The sequence below is a fragment of the Tamandua tetradactyla genome, chromosome 13, assembly GCF_023851605.1.
Source record: "Tamandua tetradactyla isolate mTamTet1 chromosome 13, mTamTet1.pri, whole genome shotgun sequence".
In the NCBI taxonomy this organism is placed as follows: domain Eukaryota; kingdom Metazoa; phylum Chordata; class Mammalia; order Pilosa; family Myrmecophagidae; genus Tamandua; species Tamandua tetradactyla.
This window is the reverse complement of record NC_135339.1, coordinates 46,940,018-46,958,821: the sequence shown is the minus strand read 5'-3', so window position 1 is coordinate 46,958,821 and position 18,804 is coordinate 46,940,018. Positions and strand designations below refer to the sequence as shown.

At 38.9% G+C, this 18,804-nt stretch overlaps 1 protein-coding gene across 20 annotated transcripts in view; it reads left to right on the top strand.

Annotated features, from left to right (window-relative positions):
• The window catches only part of SGMS1 (sphingomyelin synthase 1), a 485,077-nt gene that overhangs the window by 445,081 nt on the left and 21,192 nt on the right, over positions 1 to 18,804 (top strand). For all 20 annotated transcript variants that reach the window (XM_077125326.1, XM_077125323.1, XM_077125311.1 and 17 more), the window contains one exon: positions 4,480 to 4,597. In XM_077125326.1, the coding sequence (XP_076981441.1) occupies positions 4,480 to 4,597 (118 nt within the window). The remainder of the gene's footprint in view (positions 1 to 4,479; positions 4,598 to 18,804) is intronic.

Sequence of the window (18,804 nt, the reverse complement as noted above, 5' to 3'; positions counted from 1 at the left end):
CTCTTTTGTCTAGTATTTAGTTGTTGTCTGGTTTTCTGTAAGGGCATTGCTTTAGCAGTTGGGTTGTTAGTATTTCTTAATCAAAACAGGGCTAGGTACCCATGCATGGGGTGTAGACCAACTCTGATGGGGCCTGGGATAGGGTCTGGAGAGGCTCTGAAGTGCTCTGTTGTTTTCTGTGCACTGTCCAGCCTGCCCACCAGATAGCACTGTTTGGTGACTTAATCATCCTCAGAAGCTGTTTACATTCTGGAGCCCAGCAGTGTCTGACCAGGCAGGTCTGAAACTGTGGGGTTCCTGTTTCCTTACTTCACCATTAAAAATCTTACACAGTATGGGGCTGTGTCCCCTTCTGTATTTGGGAAGAAGAATTCCCCGAGCCACCCCAATCTCCAGCCATCCCCCAGGCAACGATTAGGCTACCCACTGCTGTTTCCCTCAAGGGTGGAGGATGGGCACCAGGGTTAAACTTCCTGTCCACATTTTTTCAGACTCTTTGTCCCTCACTAACCTGGGTCTTGAAATGTACCCCCCTGTCAACCACGTCCCTAAACACCTGATTCAGGCAGCTTCTGCTTGGCTTCTTGCTTGTTTTGGGGGAAGATCCTGCAGTCCCTCCCTAATTCTCCATTTGGAAGTTCTTCCTTGCTGTCCTTTTGTATTCCATCCCCACCCACCCACCCCCACTGTTGCTTGAGTCTTGCCATGGGTTCCTGTGGGCTTGGGTCTCTGTGTCAGAATAAAGGAGGGGTTTTGTCTCCCTGCTATGAGAAGTTTTATAGTCTGTGTCCTCAGTGAAAGGTGGATGGGATCCTGGCCACTGCTTCTGGGCACTTCCTGAGCTGCATGTGACCGAGTGAAGGGGAAGGGAGAGGATCAGCCAAAATGGGCAGATGTTTCCTACCTGATGTTTTTCTCTTTCTTTGATTCAGTATTTATGGGATCCTTCTCCAGGCTTTACCTTCCTCCATACTTCTGAACAAGTGAGATTTGTCCTTTTTTCACTGAATCTCTGGGTAGAGGTTTTCAGTAGCTGTCTTACATTGCTATGTTTATGATGTCACCCCTCCATTTATTTCTAACCCTTTGATTTGTGGACAAGGAAGTTAATATACAAGGAAATTAAGTAAGCTGGTCACAATCACATAGTGATATTGTTGAAGGAAGTACTAGCATATAAATAAAGATGTGGCACAGCAGTGTATTGTCCATATTTCACATACTGAAATAACTGACTCACATGTTTACCTTGATGATTACATTCCAAAGATTTGGGACCTCCCTAACTATGTTACGGTCATGTGTGGTCTCCTACTTGTTTATTACCTTTCATTCTTTGACTTGTTGCTTAATCCAACTCCTGTATTTCAGGTCCTGTTTATTTGTAAAAGCCAAGAGCGATTCTAAAGAGCTAGGAGTTCAGTTGTGAACACTAAAAAAGTTGTGCATGTTTGTACAACTGTAGATTAGAAAGTAGATTAGTTAGTTTGGGGTAGCAAAAGAACTTTCAGATATATTAATTTTTTTCTTTCACCATTTTGCCTTTAGAATTTTAGACTATTGTACCAAATATCAAAAAAACATTTTAGCACTGATGTTTTAAGGCTAATTTTGGTGGTGTGTAATCAGATTCTGAGCATTTTTTCTTTTATAAGTAAAGATTATTATACCTGTACTAGGCATACCATGCTTTTCTAGGAGATCTTAATAATTTTCTATAAAATAGTAACACATTTATTCATATTTCCATATCAAATTTATAGTACTTTTTTCTTTCTTTCTTATAATTAATGAGTCTAGTACTCAAAAACTTGAGAGAAGAGTAGATAACCATGACAAATACAAGTCTCTGTGAGGTAATGGTGATTGAAAATGTGAACAGATGAGAAATAGGTTTCTTTCAAATATGAAGGGAAAGAGGTATCCCATGTGAGAAGAAAACCAATGTGATTTCAAGAATTGTATTATGCATCCTATTCTTAACATTCATTTATTCACCAGTGATATTTCTTGTTTTTTTCCTAGCTTTGCTACATTTTTAAATTACTTTAAATCTTTTATTTTAAAAACATCTTGGGCGGGCCACGGTGGCTCAGTAGGTAAGGATGCTTGCCTGCCATGCCAGAGGACCTGGGTTCGATTCCCGGTGCCTGCCCATGTAAAAAAAAGAAAAACATCTTGAGCTCTTAAGCCTTTAATAAATAAGAACTCTGAATGTGTAAATGGTTTGGTTACATAATGCCCAGAAATACATACACAAGTCTTTGAAACAATTATATACCCTGTTTTTTTTCAGTTTGTAGTAGGAGATCCTTGTTTAGCATTATACGCTGAAGAAATTCTTAGCTGAATATCAAAAAGATTAAGTAAATGCCAAAGATCAGAAAATTCTTAAAAGCATTCCCTTCCAACTTGTCACCTTGTTAACTTTGACAAATTCACATTGGAAAGTCATTTGAATTTCTCATTTCAAGTCAAATAAAATGGGACTGAATCATGTTTGTTGCTTTTAAAATATTTTAAATAAATTATTTATCTTTTCTCAGCCTTTATCATTTCTTCATACACCTCATTCTCAGATCATTTAACACTCATTCATTGTTCCTTACATGAATTGGAGTTTGACATATGCAAATATAGTTTTTGGTGTGTGTGTGTGGATGCACCACACCTATGTATACATCTTTTCGGTACCATTATACAATTAGGCAAAGCAAGCAACTTTGTTAGTAGTTGTTACTGTAGTTGAGTGATAATAGTCATTCTATTTCTTACTCTCTAAAGAATTTAACAGATCTAGATTAGACAGTTTCCTGCCCTAGGTATTTCTTAAATAGTTCAAGTGAATTTGCCAGTGACCATTATATCTTTTTTTTTTTTGACCATTATATCTTACAATGCCAATTTGAGTTTGATGTTTCTTTTGAATATTTTGTTAAAGACATAGATTTATATTCTCTAGGATTGTTTGTTCCTCCTTATGTTTTACTATATTCTGCTTTTCATTATACTTGCATCTTAGAGGCACATACCTTTTCATATCAACTTTATGCTAAATAGATTCTTGTCTTTGGAGGTGGCACGCACAGTTTCATTAAGAGAAAATAAGCAAAGACAATCTCTATAGAAAGCAATTCTGACCAATATCTGAAATACAGATGAGACAAACATCCAGATTTTACCTGGACAACCTCAGTAACTTCCATGGACTGTGCGGTTGTGAATGAATGACATGCTATCATAAGTGTGTAGGTTGTTTTTAAAATTAATTTTTAATTATACATGTCATTACCTTCTTCTTGTTAAAATGGAAAATGCAAATGAAATTAATTCTCCTCTGTCTATCTCATTTAAGTAAGAATGCCCATCCTGCATAAAAATAGAAATACGCTATACTCATGGAGTGATTAAATGTTAAATATTCTAAGAGAGAGCCTGCCCATTGTTAATTAATTCTCCTTGTTTATTTAATTCACATGGCCCCAGGCCAAGGAAGACTTGAACTCCCTAAGGTTGAAGATGAGCCACACAGGGCCTATGCTTCTGGCCTGTGGCAGAATAGTAGTAGAAAGGTAAGGGAGGGAAAATTCTTGTCCAAAGATACACTTAATGTTACTTTAATTAAGATGTACAAACAGACATGGAATTTGATAGTAGGGGAAGTTATTAGACTTAATATGCATGTTCTCAGGATTTATCAATTCCCTTAGAACCACTAATAAGCTTGAAATGAAAAAAGGTTTGTATTGCTAATTTTTTTTATTTTGTTATTCATCTACTTGATAGCTACCACTTGTGGCTATTATATTGCAGGGATCTTCCATATAATATTTCTAATCTTCTTAACCCTATTCAACAAAATAGAAAACTGAGGCTCAGGCAAGTTAATAGCCTTCCCTGAGGCCACATAGTAAGCAAAAGAAGCTAGTGGGAAGGTAGGAGGCTGGATTCTTCCCCTCATACTGCTTTAGAGATCAGCTGAGACAATCAGTTTCCAGATTTTTTCTGGATGTCTGAATAAAATTGTTTAATGTTTTTGACTCCTTAAATGATAGAAAACTTTTGAGTTCTCATGAAGATATCATGAATAACTTTCCTTTTGGGATAGAAAATATATTTAGAACTTCTATTTTTTTCCTTCAAAATGCTCACTCAGAGCACTTGAACCCCAGTTAAATGTCAGTCCATGTTTAAGGCCTCACTTGTACCTCAGTTGTACTGCAGTTGAATGTCAGCCCATGTTTAAGTCCTCAAGAAGCTTAACTAATAAAAATGTAGAGCATTTTAAACTCTTTGGGACAGCTAATATATATTTTAAAAAAATTATTTTTGAAATCATCATAATCTGCTGTTAGCCATAGTTTTTCTTGTTGCAAACAAATTTTTTGGATTTGTTTTGTTGGATCACTGAAAACTTGAGTAAAATGAACCTGCATGATTTCTTGACTGAGAATCTTCCCTGTTTTTCCATTTTTCTAGGTCTATTATTAGCAGAAGATTTTTCTGCATAGTTGGCACGCTGTACCTGTATCGGTGTATCACAATGTATGTAACTACACTCCCAGTACCCAGTATGCATTTCAACTGTTCTCCGAAGGTAAACCATTCCTCACTATAATTTCCCTTTTTGGTTGTCTCTTGTCATGCCCAGGGGTCCTTTGACTAAGGCCAAAGGTGAAATTTTCTTTAGAATGTTGTCAAGTCCTTCCACCTTTAACAAAAACAATATGGCCAGGTGGTTCCAGCCTTCTCAGAATTTTCAAGCCCTGCCAGTGCTTCCCAGATGGGGAAATAACACACTAGTTAGTGTGTTAGAAGCAGTTAAGTTTTCCGTGTGGATATAGTTCTTTGGCTTTCTGCCAGACTTTTAAAATGTCACTTGTTCCCTTGACACAGATCCAGAAGCTCTTATAGGCATTTTCCCTCTTTTAGAGGGAAAGCTCAGTTTCAAATTATATATTATTTTCTTTTTCCCTTTTTTCTGTTAATCCCTGTAGTAGAAATTCATAACAGCAGAGCGAGACACCATTCCTAGTCCCTTGCAATCACCCACCCACCCAAATAAGATTAGTAGTCTCTAGACATATTGCCTTATTGATCTTCTCTGGTAGTATAGAAGCCTTTCTATCTATCTATCTATCTAGCTAGCTAGCTATTTATTTAATTTTTTTAAAGTAAATTAATAATTTATTTATATTTATTTATTAATAATTTATAATAAATAAATAAGCCTTTCTTAAAAATACACTTTTTATTCTTCTCTTATTATCTCTAGTTTCCCATCAGATTCACCTAACACACCTTACCCTCTAACTTTACCTTGGAAGCATTTAACTAGGGAGATCATCAGAACTTTGTGATGTAATCAGAATGTTTAATTTTAAAGATATTTACCTATGTTCAGACTCTTTAATACAATAAGAATTCTAAGAGGCCAGTTTCTTGCCTTGATTTAGATGGAAGAAAATATGGAATATGACATGTTTGGAATCATTTCATTAAAATAATTATAAATGTGTATAAGGTACCCTTACACACATCTCCCATTTTGAAAACACCTAATTTGCTGTTGGGTAGATGCTCATTACAGTCTGTGCATTGCGCTTGTGTTAGAGAAGTGCCCCATATGTCTTTACCATTTGAGATTTGGGATGCCTTTAGATTGCTTGCTTACTGTAGTCCCTCTTCTTTCATAGATTTATACATCTGCATACAGAAGTAGCTAGTTTTTTACTTTACTTTTTCTGTTTTTGTTGTAAACCATTTCCTTAAGTCTAGAGAAGCTGTCACTAAGAATAAATGTTTCCAGTGTTCCACTCTTATCTATCAGCAGTCCTAGCTCCCTGTACCTTGATTTTGTCTTTCTTTAGCTCTTCCTAAGAGACCAGGCTCACGTCTTCTTTGTCCTCTATAAACAGCTCTCAAATATAGTATTGTATTGACCTGCAGCTCCTGGGTTATGGGAAACATCTTGTTATCATTGAGGATCCAGTGAGATGTGATTCTATTTCTGGAAGTCTGGCTTGACAAGCAGCTGCTCTACCATGTGGTAATTTACTGTCTCCTAAGAAGAAGAACTTTCCTTCATACTCTCAGTAGCAGGCTGACAATTTAAGACATTCACCCACATTTAGTTCAATTTCTTTAAAATGTCTGTAAATTGGGGAAACATTTCTACCTAGGGGAAATGCCATGCCACTTTACCTAAATTTACCTAAATATGGGTTCTAGTCAAGTGCAAGTTGCGGATGGATCTGCCATTGAGGAGCTATACTATATAGCCTTTCTCCCTGCTCTAGTTCTAACGTGTTGCCTCTTGAGGGCCTCTGCCACCCCACCCAGTTCCAAGCAAGCTTAAGCTTGGTGAGCCATTGTTATTTAGAGTCAGCTTGAGTCATCAGCACAGAGACACTGTAGCTAAGAACAGCTTGTGTGTTTCTTGGTAACTGCAGACACTGCACAAAAATCAAGCTCAAGTGTATCACTTATTTACTATGTTGCCAAAAATGCCCACTGGGTCCATCATTCTGTCCTGATCTTCTGGAAATTGGAATCTTTAGAAAATAAATTATTACAAGGTAGGTAGAGGGGGTGATGGTGAACTGTTACACACCTTAAGAATTTGACTGATTAGTTAAAACTCATTAAATCTAATTACTTTTTTTAAAACAGGGTTCTGGGAGGAAATGATTCAGAATAATTTCTTATTCTGAAAAACCTCAACCTGTCCCAGAATAGAGAAAGTAACATAAAAAACTATATATCCAGCATCCATATTCAGTAAATATCAAGATTTGCTACATTTGTTTCATTTATCCCTTTTTTCTTTTCCTTTATTTTTTTCCTAATTTTGAATTAAAAAAATGAATCCAAGCAATTGTCTTGGATTTTGCAATATAGTTTAGTGTGTTTCTAAAAATAATGGATACTTTATTGCATAACCATAATGCTCTTAGGTGTCCAACACGATTAGCAGTAATTCTTCAATATCAGCAATTACCAGCCCATGGAATGTCCTGATTCTCTTTAAAATGTCTTTTGACAATTGGTTTGTTTAAATTAGAATCTAGACAAGATTTTGGCATTACATAGGTTGTTCTTTCTCTTAAGTCTCTTTAAGTCTAGAACAGTCCTTTCTCCCTTTGTTTTTTCTCCTGCCAGTGACTTCTTGTAAAAATCAGATCAGTCCTGTAGAATAACCCACTTACTGGATTTGTCTGTTTGCTTCTTTGTGGTGTCAATTTTTTCCTCTCTCCTCCAGATTTCCTAAAAAGAAAGTTGGCTTTGGAGACTTGATTAAAATTAGTTTCAGCTTTCTCTTTTACACTTGTAGAACAGAAAAATTCCTGATGCTAGAGAGAAGAGTCAGAAAAGGGCCTTGAAAACTAAGTGCTGCCCTTGGATGGCAGATCAAGCTTAAGAACATCAACAGTCATTTAAGGGTCTACTGCAGCACTAGGAAACATTGTCAGATGGGAGAAAGGGGTGGCACTAGGGAGAAGTATACTAGTTTTGCCTACTTTAGAGTTATATTCAGGCCTGAGTTAATCATAAGTCTTGGCTTAAAACTGAAAGGAACAATATTGAGTCACCCATTCCAAAGTTCTTTTGCTATCTACACAACATCACCACCATGTCTTTGCCAACCTCTCCTTGAACTGTTACATAGATAAGGAACAGTTTACCCATGTAAAAATACAATCCTGTCCAACAGTAGAAAGACATGAAGGTCAAATTAAGACTGTTTTCAGCAAACACTTAGTAGCTGTGTGGCAGTTGCACTGAGCAGGTCACATAACTTTTCAGAGCCTTAATTTTTTTACTGGCAAAATAAAGCTTTGTACCTGCCTTAAGGGATTTTAGGAGTGAAAAGGAACAGTATATATTGGGTTCTGTCAATGTAAAGTGCCATACAGAAATAAGAAGAGAAGTTGGTATCATCATCATGCTTCAACCCCTAGATGCATTCATCTAGTGAGTTCATTTACTCATCCATTTATTCAATAGGTATGCATTAAGCACCTCTTGTGTGTTAGTGCTAAGAGCATGACAGATGAGCAAGGGAGATATAGTCCCTGCCTTTGTGGAAGAGCACCTTAAAATCACCTAGGCTATACTTCTACCTAATATAATAAATTGTAAAATGCTGCAACAGGGGCCTCAGGCTAAGCCAGTGACCCTAGGAATAGAAAGGTGGAGACAGAGTTGAGTAAAATGAACGAGGCTGAATCAATACAACTTGGTAATAGATTTATTTATTTTTTATTTTATTTTATTCATTTTATTTGTTCTTATTTGGTAATAGACTTAACATAAAGCATGAGGATAGAAGGGGGGATTTCAAAGACAAACTGGGTCCTACTACTGAGATACCTACAAGGTAGGGGAAAATGGGAGTTAATGACTTCAGATTAAACACACAGGTTTGAGATCCCTGTGAGATATCTAACTGGTTGTGTCCAGGGCAGATAGCAATATAGGTCTGAAGTTGGAAGAAATCAGAACTAAAAAATAAGTTTTTGTTATTCATCATCAAATTCCAGACTGTGGTTAAAGCATGGGTATGGATCAAAAGGCCCAGAATTAGGACATTTAAGTACAATACATCCAGAATTGAATATTCTCTAATTTCATACTCCATTTAAGGCTATTGCCTGTTGTTTGCTAGATACTGTTACAGTTACTCAGTCATCGCTAAACTATAAGAGAGGTGAGCTTTAGAATATGACTTTCCATTTAACACAGTCATGTGAGCTTAAACTTGGTTCTACCATCACTTTAAACTCCATAATTAATATACTTACTGCATCCCTTAATGCTAATTCTCAAAATGCTTGACTTCTAAGAAAAAGATTCCAGAGGATATGCAGAAGTAACTATGAAAATTGGTCCTATTGTTGATTCATTTGAATTTCATTTGATTCATTGTTGCATTCATCTTCACAGTATGTAACAGCTTGGAGAAATGGTCATATATGAAAAGATGAGGTGAGGAGGAAAAGTAGGCCTATCAAATGCTGCTTTTCAACAGTGATGAGTCATTGGAAAATGTTGAAAGGGGAATAAGTGTGTTCACATCCTAGATTAGGAATTTCTGTGGAAGCATATGTCCTATATCCCAGTCTTTATGTGTACAGGGTTTACACTGGAGGCTTCCACATTTTTGGCATCTTGATTAGTCCCTGTTAATCTCATCACAGCTTTTCTCCAAAGCAGGTGTTTCAACAACCTTGTAGTATCTTGTTACAATTGCTTGTAATTTGATAAAAAAAGAAAAATGCCAAAACATCTGAGAGTTTTTTGTTGCTCTAAGTTTCCTATAAGAAAGTTTTCTAACTGAGTTAGCAAACTCCTGAAGAGCAACAACAAATCGAAGCCTTAAGGCCATCGCTTTCAGTCATTAATGTATACAGTATATCTAACAACAACCAGTCAACATCTCTATACCTCCTAGTCCCACAAAACTCCATAAAGGTGTCAAAAACATTGTTCCTATCATAGGTATACAGACACCTGGGATTAATGAACAGAAATAGCTTATACTGTTTTCAGCTCTCATTTTAATAATCAGATGAGTTAATCTAATTGTGACTAAAGCATTAAAGTGAGAGGCATGTTTGGTTCTGGTTTGTGGTCCCTATAGTTACCTTGGATTTGAAAACCTTTGAAAAGAGATTAAGCGATAGCAAGGGAATTCAGCTCGCTAATGCATTAATCTGATGGGATTTTAAGTGAAATGGTTCTCTTGAATTTGAAAACATGTGTCATGGTCAGGTTCATGTGTCAACTTGGCCAGGTGGTAGTACCTGTTTGTCTGGTTGGGCAAGTGCTGGCCTGTCTGTTGCTATGAAGACATTTCATAGAATTAAGTTATGATCATGTCAGCTACATCCACAGCTGATTACATTTGTAATCAGTCAAGGGGGTGTCTTCTGCAATGAGTGATGCTTAATCTAATTACTGGAAGCCTTTTAAGAAGGATTCAGAAGAGACAGGCTGTCTTCCTGCTTCAGCCAGCAAGCCTCTCTTGTGGAGTTTATCCAGACCCTCCATCAGAGTTGTCAGCTTCACAGCCTCCCGTACGGATTTTGGACTCTACATTCCCACAGTTATGTGAGATGCTTTTATGAATTTTATATTTACAGATATTTCATGTTGGTTCTTTTTCTCTAGAGAACCCTAACTAATACAACTTGGTACCAGGAGTGGTTCTTAAAAAACAGAATCTTAAAAATGGATTTTTATGGTTGGTTTTCTATTCTGACTGGACTCAGAGGCACTAAGGACTCTGATTCCTGTAGTCAGAATGATACTGCCAGTTCATGGGGTGAGTTGGCAAAAGAGATAGTCAAAATATCACCATTCAGTTCTTCTAATGCTTCACTTGTATGAAGCCAGGGTCTGGGGGATAATGTTTTTGACACCTTTGTGGAGTTTTGTGGGACTAGGAGGTATAGAGATGTTGACTGGTTGTTGTTAGATACACTGTATACATTAATGACTGAAAGGGATGGCCTTAAGGCTTCAAATGAGAAGCTTACATGCCATCTGACAGTGCAAACACTTCTATGAGTGTCCTGAAGGAAAGCCTTATTTCGTGTAACCATAGGCTTGAGATCTCTGAAAATCAGACTCTTATTGTTAAGGTAGCAATTTTACAATGTAACTGAAATCTCAGTCTTGCATGGTGTCTGCCATTAAAGTGAGAACATTGATTGGAAAGGAGTGGAACCCTGAAAGATGGGATGGTGACATATGGATAAATAATGATGTTGGTGTTGAGGTTGAAACCCTAGGTCATGCTTAGGGTTTTATTATGCTTATTATCTCTAGATAATCCTGTAATAGTCTGCCCTGAGAACATAGTCACCCCACCTCCAGCCCACCTTGAGAAGTTGGCCACCCAACCTCCACCTGAAGAGATTAGCCCTAGAGTGATTAATCCTGTTTCACCAGATGAAACTGCAAATGAATGCCCTGAAGCAAATGGCTTGGAAGATACTTCGAATTCTTTTCATGAGACACCCCCACCAACCCCGCATTTCTTCTAGACTAAAGGTCCCAACAGGCCCCTAAAGGTGAGATACAGAGTATCACACATGAGGAGGTACATTATACTCCAAAAGAACTGTGTGGGTTTTCCAATTTATATTGGCAGAAATCAGGGGATTATGTGTGGCAATGGATTTTAACGATATGGGATGATGGTGAGAGGAGTATAAGGCTGGATCAGGCTGAATTTATTGATATGGGCCCATTAAGCAGAGATTCTGCATTCTATGTTATAAGGGGTTAGAAAAGGCATTGACAGTTTGTTTGGTTGGTTGGCTGAAACATGGATCAAAAGGTGGCCGTCATTACCTGAGGTTGAAATGCCAGAACTGCCCTGGTATAATAGTGTAGATGAGGGGATCCAGAGACTTAGAGAGATTGGAATGTTAGAGTGGGTTTATCATGCAAAGCCTGCTCTTAGACCCCAGGAATGTCTGGAGGATGCACCTTTTACCAGAACAGTGAGAAAAGAATTTATGAAACTAGCACCATCATCCCTGAAGAGCTCTGTGTAGTTGCACTGCTCTGTAAGTCAGATATTATCTGTGGAAACTTCTTTCACTGAACTGGAATCTTTAACCACAATAGGGATGACCAGATCCTGAGTTGGCAGAAGCCAGGTGGCAGTGCTTGATCACAAAGATGGGGTGGACATGACTATTGTAATAGACAGCAAACTCAAAGCAGGAGTCAAAATAATCTGACTTGCAGAGATTTGTGGCAATGGCTAGTAAATCATGGGGTACCTAGAAGTACAATAGATGGGTAGTCCTCTAAATTCTTGTTTGAGCTGTATAAATGAAAGAGTTCTAAGTCAAGTAAACAGAAGTCTAACTTAAATTACAAAAACTGAGTCACGGCCCCTCAATCAATTTCCAGACTTGACTGTCTATAGACCCAGAGCCCCTTAAATGAAGGGAAAGCCAGGTCCCTTTGGGGTAGAACCCTGTTACACTGCCACAAATTTATACTGTTAATCTTCCTCAAAGCTTTCCCCAAGGAGACTGACAGCCTTTTACCAGGGTAACTGTGCATTGAGGAAAAGGAAATGATCAGATATTTGGGGGATTATTAGACACTGGTTCAGAAGTGACATTAATTCCAGAGGACCCAAAACATCACTCTGGTCCACCACTGAGAGTAGGGGCTTATGGAGGTCAGCTGATCAATGGAGTTTTAGCTCAGGTCTATCTCACAGTGGGTCCAGTGGGCCCCTGGACCCATTCTGTTGTTATTTCCCCAGTCCAGAATGCATAGTGGGAATAGACATACTGAGCAACTGGCAGAATGCCCACATTGGCTAACTTGGGGAGTGAGGGCTGTCATGGTGGGAAAGGCTAAGTGGAAGCCACTAGAACTGCCCCTACCTAGCAAAATAGTAAATCAGAAGCAATACCAGATTCCTGGAGGGATTACAGAGATTGCTGCCACTCTTAAGGACTTGAAGTGTGCAGGGGTGGTGATTCCCACCACATCCCCATTCAGCTTTCCTATTTGGCCTGTGCAGAAAACATATGGGTCTTGGAGAATGACAGTGGATTATTGTAAGCTCAACCAGATGGTAACTCCAATTGCAGCTGCTGTTCTGGATGTGATGTCATTGCTTGAGCAAATCAATACATCCCCTGGTACCTGGTATGCAGCTATTGATCTGGTAAATGCTTTTTTCTCAATAGCTATTAGTCAGGACCACCAGAAACAGTTTGCTTTCAGCTGGCAAGATCAGCAATATACTTTCAGTGTTCTACCTCAGGGGTATAGCAACTCTCCAACCCTATGTCATAATCTTGTCTTCAGGGACCTTGATCATTTCTCCCTCCCACAAGACGTCACACTGGTCCATTATATTGATGATACACTGTTGATTGGACCTAGTGAGCAAGAAGTAGCAACTACTGTAGACTTATTGGTAAGGCATTTGTGTGTCAGAGGATGGGAGATAAATCCAACAAAAATACAGGGGCCTTCCACCTAAGTGAAATTTCTAGGTGTCCAGTGGTGTGGGGCATGTCGAGATATCCCTTCTAAGGTGAAGGATAAGTTGCTGCATCTGGGCTCTCCTATTACCAGAAGAGAGGCACAATGCCTAGTTGGTCGTTTTGGATTTTGGCGACATAGTCCTCATTTGGGTGTGCTACTCTGGCCGATTTATCGAGTGACCAGAAAAGCTGCTAATTTTGAATGGGGACCTGAACAAGAGAGAAGGGTCTGCGACAGGTCCAGGCTGCTGTACAAGCTGCTCTGCCACTTGGACCATATGATCCTACAGATCCAGTGGTGCTGGAAGTGTCAGTGGCAAATAGAGATGCTGTTTGGAGCCTTTGGCAAACCCCTATAGGAGAATCAACATAGACCCTTACGATTTTGGAGCATAGCCTTACCGTCTCCTCAGATAACTACTCTCCTTTTGAGGAACAGCTTCTGGCCTGCTACTAAAGAATTAACCATGGGCCACCAAATTACCATGAGACATGAGTTACCTTTCTTGAGCTAGGTTTTGTCTGACCCACCAAGCCATAAAGTGGGGTGTACACAGCAGCACTCCATCATACAATGGAAATGATATATACGAGATAGGGCCAGAGCAGGTCCTGAAGGCACAAGTAAGTTTCTTGAGGAAGTGGCCCAACTGCCCATGTTCTCCACTTCTGCCACATTCCCTTCTCTTTCCCAGACTAAAGCCATGGCCGCTAGGGGAGTTCCTTACAGTGAATTGACTGAGGAAGAGAAAACTCTGGCCTGGTTTACAGATGGCTCCGCATGATATGCAGGTACCACCCAAATGTGGAAAACTGCAGCACCACAACCCCTTTCTGGGGTGTCCTTGAAGGACAGTGGTGAGGGGAAATCCTCCCAGTGGGCAGAACTTATTATAGTGGATTTGGTTGTTCATTTGCTTGGAAGGAGAACTGGCCAGAGGTGTGTTTGTATACTGATTCATGGGCTGTGGTTAATGGTTTAGCTGGATGGTCATGGACTTGGAAAGACCATAACTAGAAAATCAGTGACAGAGAAATCTGGGGAAGACATTTGTGGATAAACCTCTCTGAGTGGGCAAAAAACATGAAAATATTTGTGTCCCATGTGAATGCGCACCAGAGGGTGACTTCAGTAGAGGGAGGTTTTAATAATCAAGTGGATAAGATGACCCGTTCTGTGGATACCAGTCACCCTCTTTCCCCAGCAACTCCTGTCTGGCCCAATGGGCTCACTAACAAAGTGGTCATGGTGGTAGGGATGGAGATTATGCATGGGCTCAGCAACATGGACCCCCACTCACCAAGGCTGACCTGGCTACAGCCACTGCTGAGTGCCTAATCTGCCAGTAGCAGAGGCCCACACTCAGCCCCCGATATGGCACCATTGCTTGAAGTGACCAGCCAGCTACATGGTGGCGGGTTGATTACAATGGACCACTCCCTTTATGGAAGGGGCAGCGATTTGTTCTAACTGGAATAGACACATACTCTGGATATGGGCTTGCTTTCCCTGCATATAATGCTTCTGCCAAAACTACCACCCATGGACTTACAGAATGCCTTATCCATCGTCATGGTATTCCATACAGCATTGCTTCTGATCAAGGGACACTCTTCCCAGCAAATGAAATTGGGAATGGGCACATGCTTTTGGAATTCTCTGGTCTTACCATGTTCCCCGTCATCTATAAGCAGCTGGATTGATAGAATGGTGGAATGGCCTTTTGAAAACTCAGTTACGGTGCCAACTAGGTGGCAATACCTTGAAGGGCTAGGGTAATGTTCTCCAGGAAGCTGTGTATGCTCTGTATCAGTGTCCACTGTATGGTGTTGTTTCTCCCATAGCTAGGATCCATGGGTCCAGGAACCAAGCAGTGGAAATGGGAGTTGCACCACTTACTATTATACCTGGTGATCTACTAGGAAAACTTTTGCTTCCTGTCCCTGCAACCTTGAGCTTTGCTGGTATACAGGTTTTAATTCCAAAAGGGGGAACCAGGAGAAACACCAATGATTTCATTGAACTGGAATCTAAGACTGCCACCTGGTCACTTTGGGCAACTCATGCCCCTGGATCAACAAGATAAGAAGGGGATTACATTACTGGCTGGGGTGATCGACCATGACTTTCAGGAGGAAATAGGACTACAACTACACAGTGGAAGTAAAGAAGAGTTATCCTGGAATATAGGGGATCCCCTAGTGCCTCTTTTAGTACTACCATGCCCTGTGATTAAAATCAATGGAAAACTGCAACAATCCAATCCAGGCAGGACTACCAATGGAAAACTACAACAACCCAATCCAGGCAGGACTACCAATGGCTTTGAAACTTCAGGAATTAAGATTTGGGTCACCCCATCAGGCAAAGAAGCATGGCCAGCTGAAGTGCTTGCTGAGGGTAAAGGGAACATGAAATGAGTAGTGGAAGAAGGTGGTGATAAATATGAACTACAGCCACGTGATCAGCTATAGAAATGAGGACTGTACTGCTGTTTTGTTCATGTTATACTATTTAAGTTGTAAGATATCAAGTTTAAGAATAAATTTTACCCAAGAACTTGCACCCTATTCTGGGGAGATTTAATGTATTTCTGGTTATATGCAAGACAGTTGAGTATTGTTAGGTGAGGGGAAAAAATGTGTCTTTTATTGTTTTCTATTTAGAAATTAGGTGTGGTTTAAGGTGATATGTATAGCTGCCAAGTTGACAAGGAGTGGACTGTCATGTTCAGGTTCATGTATCAACTTGGCCAGGTGGTAATACCTGTTTGTCTGGTTGGGCGAGTACTGACCTCTCTGTTGCTATTAGGGCATTCATAGAATTAAATCATGATCACGTTGGCTGCATCCACAGCTGATTCCATTTGTAATCAGCCAAGGGGAGTGTCTTCTGCAATGAGTGATGCTTAATCTAATCATTGGAAGCCTTTTAAGAAGGATTCAGAAGAGACAGGCTCTCTTCCTGCTTCGGCCAGCAAGCCTCTCCTGTAGAGTTCATCCAGACCCTCCATCACAGTCATCAGCTTCACAGCCTGCCCTTCGGGTTTTGGACTCTACATTCCCAGAGTTACGTGAGATGCTTTTATAAATTTTATATTTACGGATATTTCGTGTTGATTCTTTTTCTCTAGAGAACCCTAACTAATACAACATGTATTTTTACAACCATCCCCACCAACCCCAACACAAGCGAGTATAGCCATGGATAAGAATTACATTTGGGTGCATTGAGGGTGATTGCTCAGTGGGAATTTTAAGGTACAAATGTAACCACAAAAAGGTCTTCATTTCATTCTCTGCTATTGTCAGCTTTAATGCAGTGCACAGATTAGGAAGATCAAAGCACCTCTTTTCCATCAATGCTGATCTGTGATGTAGTAAGAGTCCCTTTTTCAAGGAGGAGCTCATTTTCCATGGCAAGAGATTCATTGCTCTTTAGGGATTATAACCTTCTTTAGTTCTTTCTTACCCTCAGGTAGTATCTAGAGTGTTCCAAGCTGCCTTTCATCCTGAGAAATTTTATTATTCTGATCAGCCTGTTAATCTTTTCAGTATTTCAGATTATATATTGTGTTCCATTGCCAAAATAACTTCATTGTCATCCTGTTGAATTGTGTGGAACTTTAAAATTCTCAGTGCTTGATTTTTACCTAATTTTTTGCTTTCTCTTCCCAGTTTCTTGCCAATTTAATTTTCCTTTTTGTTTGTTTTCCTTTTTTTCTATTTCTTGTATATAATTTCCGATAAACTTTCCCACCCCAACTCTCTTTTGCACTTCCCTTTTTCTCTCTCTACTGTTGTTCCCTTTCTTCTTCAGAGATGTAAAAAATAAAAGTAGCAACACATTAAATCATTCTTTCCTCCCTCTCTTTAAAAGAAAACTTTTTCCATTTTAAAGAAACTTCATATTGTTATAGATACATTGAAAAAAATACAAAACGGAATTTTTAAAAATGATTTATAAGCAAGGGTAGTTCAGTGGTAGAATTCTCACCTGCCATGCAGGAGACCTGGTTTCGATTCCCGGTCCATGCACTCCCCAAAAAACAAATAAACAAGCAAAAAAACAAAGAAAAACAAACGAAAATTTCAACGAATGGTGTTGCAATAATGGGATACTCACATGGAAAAAACAGTGAAATATGACCCCACCATATAGCATATAAAAAAAATCATTTATAGTCTTATCTACTCTTACTGTTTTAGTATATTTATTAGTCCATTCTTTATGGATTTTTTTTCTGACATAATTCTTATCATTTCTCCTTATATTTAACATTAGATATATGCATTTTTACATGATTATATAATTCTAACACTTTCTTACTGAAGGGAAGATCCACACTCCCAAATTATGAGGCAAGCAGATTGTAGATGTGACTTCTTTTGATAAACAAGCAGGTTGCTTATTTTCTGAATAAACATTTCTAGAGAATAGAAATGTTTCTATTTCTAGAAACATTTCTAGAGAATCTTCAAAATTTATCACTATTCCAGCACAAGGCAGGCTGGGGTAGGTGTTAAAGGGCCTTGTCACCCATCTAAGGAGTATCCTAACTCTTTGAGCCGTAGAAAGCCAGGAAAGGTTTTAACAGAGAGTATAATATGATCACACTTGTCTTTTAGATATCTTTCCAGAGAAATAGAAAGTAGACTGTTTGGGGGAGAGGGAGGTAAATGTATAGTGGCACCAACTTATGTGCCAGGTGCTATTTTAAATCTGTTGTTTTAATTTAATCTTCACAGCAGTGAGTAGGAGGAAATTGTAATTGGTTCAGAAGTAAGTGACCTGCCTAATATTTTATAGGTAGTAAGTGGCAGAGGCAAGAGGTTTGGTCAAGTCTCTTTTCTATCAGGATGCTTTTGCATGGTCATCTGAGTTATGGATACCATAAATCAGGGTAAAGAAGGCCATGTTTAAGAGACATCAGGAGGATGACTAAGATTTTCTAATGTCAACAGCCATCTGGTGTGAAGAGGTCGCCAGAATCAGAGAGCATTCACTAAGGAATTCCAAATGGCCTCAGTAGTAACACCATATAAGCATACATGAAGCATTTAACTTGCTATCAGATATATCCATTGTGCTAGAATACAGGCAGACGGACAATGGGACTTTGATTCAGAGGAAGGGTTCTAGGACTACCCAAATACTACACGCCGGTGGGTTCCATTCAAAAGCCATGTTTCCCTGCTAGAGGGGCTCCCGTTGGCCACATTTGAGACAATCATGATACATAATGACAGTAATCAATTATACCACACTGTTAAGAAAACAGGTTTTTTAAAAATAAATGTGGGGGTAGGGAGAGCTCTTTAGAGAAGAGACCAACTAATACATGTAAAAGCAATATTAGAAATAGAGAATCATTGTTCTGTATCAAGTAATTTTCTTAAATCACCAACAGATGCCAGAGCTATTGGGTGAAAGATTGGGAACCAGAATTTCAAAATATACTTATTAATTATAAGGGGCAGAAGTATTTATTCAGTGGAGAAATCTGGTAGACACACCCATAACCAAATGATCAAACCAGAATGGGTAATACTGATATCAGATACTTCTTGATATGAAGAACAAAAAAGGACACCATATCATCTTTGTAATATGCCTGCCAAAAATATCTAACCTGAATTTAAACATAAGGAAACAATCAGATAAAACCAAATTGAGGGACAGTCTGAAAGAAACTAGTTTAGACTATTCAGAAATGTCATTTTCATGAAAGAGAAGGGGTAAAAAAGATTGAGTAATGGTCTAGGCTAAAGA